This window comes from Wasmannia auropunctata, unplaced genomic scaffold, assembly GCF_000956235.1.
Source record: "Wasmannia auropunctata unplaced genomic scaffold, wasmannia.A_1.0 LD312498.1, whole genome shotgun sequence".
In the NCBI taxonomy this organism is placed as follows: Eukaryota; Metazoa; Arthropoda; class Insecta; order Hymenoptera; family Formicidae; genus Wasmannia; species Wasmannia auropunctata.
Genome location: NW_012050392.1, coordinates 1 through 1,261, shown reverse-complemented (window position 1 = coordinate 1,261; position 1,261 = coordinate 1). Strand labels below are relative to the sequence as shown.

General features: G+C 37.1%; 1 protein-coding gene across 1 annotated transcript; it reads left to right on the top strand.

Annotated features, from left to right (window-relative positions):
* The first annotated feature begins 6 nt into the window (after positions 1-6).
* On the top strand, positions 7-1,036 carry LOC105460975 (fatty acid synthase-like). The gene is made up of 2 exons (XM_011707477.1): positions 7-62; positions 182-1,036. The coding sequence occupies exons 1-2, from the start codon at positions 36-38 to the stop codon at positions 1,034-1,036; spliced, it is 882 nt and encodes a 293-aa protein (XP_011705779.1). The 5' UTR covers positions 7-35.
* The last annotated feature ends 225 nt before the right edge of the window (positions 1,037-1,261 follow it).

Below are 1,261 nucleotides of genomic sequence, written 5' to 3'. Positions count from 1 at the left end.
TTCCGAAAACAGATATCGAAGAAGCTTTCAGATATATGGCAAGTGGAAAACATATGGGAAAGGTATGTTTTAACTAGAGGTTAAACATAAAAAATTATTTACAAATAACAGCCTCTCTTATATACAAGTAAATCTGTTTTACATATAATTTTTTTATTTTTAATACATATAATTATTTTAGATAATCATAAATATTCAGGAAAAGAATAAACCTTTAGAGAATCACATTCTCGCGTATCCTCGCTATTATTGTCTCAAAGATAGAAGTTATATTATACTAGGTGGATTGGGTGGTTTTGGCTTGGAGTTAACCGACTGGCTAATATTTCGAGGCGCTAGGAACGTCGTGCTCGTTTCACGAACTGGAATAAAAAACGGTTACCAGCGCATGAAAGTTCAATTATGGAAGTCGTATGGTGTAAATGTTCTGATTATCAAGGACATTGATGTCGCTAACATTTGGGATTGTGAATATCTTTTGCGAACTGCGGAAAAAGGAGGACCAGTGGACGCGATATTCAATCTTGGTGTGGTATTGAAGGACGGTATCTTGAAGAATCAAACTGCTGAAACCTTTGCGGAGTCCTTCCAATCGAAGGCTCGAGCAACTAAAATATTGGATAAACTTACTAGAAAGATCTGCCTTAATCTTCGACATTTCGTAGTATTCTCTTCCGTTTCTTGTGGCAAAGGAAATGCTGGACAAACTAATTATGGCATGGCCAACTCCGTTATGGAAAGAGTGTGCGAAAAGAGGGCGGAGGAAGGATTACCTGGATTGGCAATTCAGTGGGGAGCTGTTGGCGACGTTGGTCTCGTCGCAGATATGCAAGAAGAAGATAAAGAATTGGTTATCGGTGGCACCTTGCAGCAAAAGATATCCTATTGTCTTGACGAACTGGATAAATTTTTAGTTCAAAGCCGGCCGATTGTGAGCAGCATTGTCGTAGCTGAAAAGAAAGCAGGATCTTGCGGATTTGACAGCATGGTAGAAGTTGCTGCTAATATTTTAGGTAGTTACGCTCATGTAGAATAATTTTTTTACACGTATAATCACAAATTGTTTAGACATTGCGCCATGATTTCTTCAAACTATTATACGAGTATTACTTAAAAGAATGCTGAAAGGTCGGAAATTACCGATAATTGCAGTTAGAACGATAACTTCGAAAATACTGAACGGAATTAAAATCGCTTTTATAGGATTGAAATAGACATAAAATGTAAAGGGGCGAGCTATTTTTTTGTAGTAAAAACGACA

What these genes read in the sequence shown, in the direction of transcription:
- LOC105460975 (XM_011707477.1), top strand. Translation starts at nt 36, where the DNA reads ATGGCAAGTGGAAAACATATGGGAAAG. An exon ending in GTGGAAAACATATGGGAAAG is followed by an intron (nt 63 to 181) that starts GTATGTTTTAAC and finishes TAATTATTTTAG; the next exon opens with ATAATCATAAATATTCAGGA.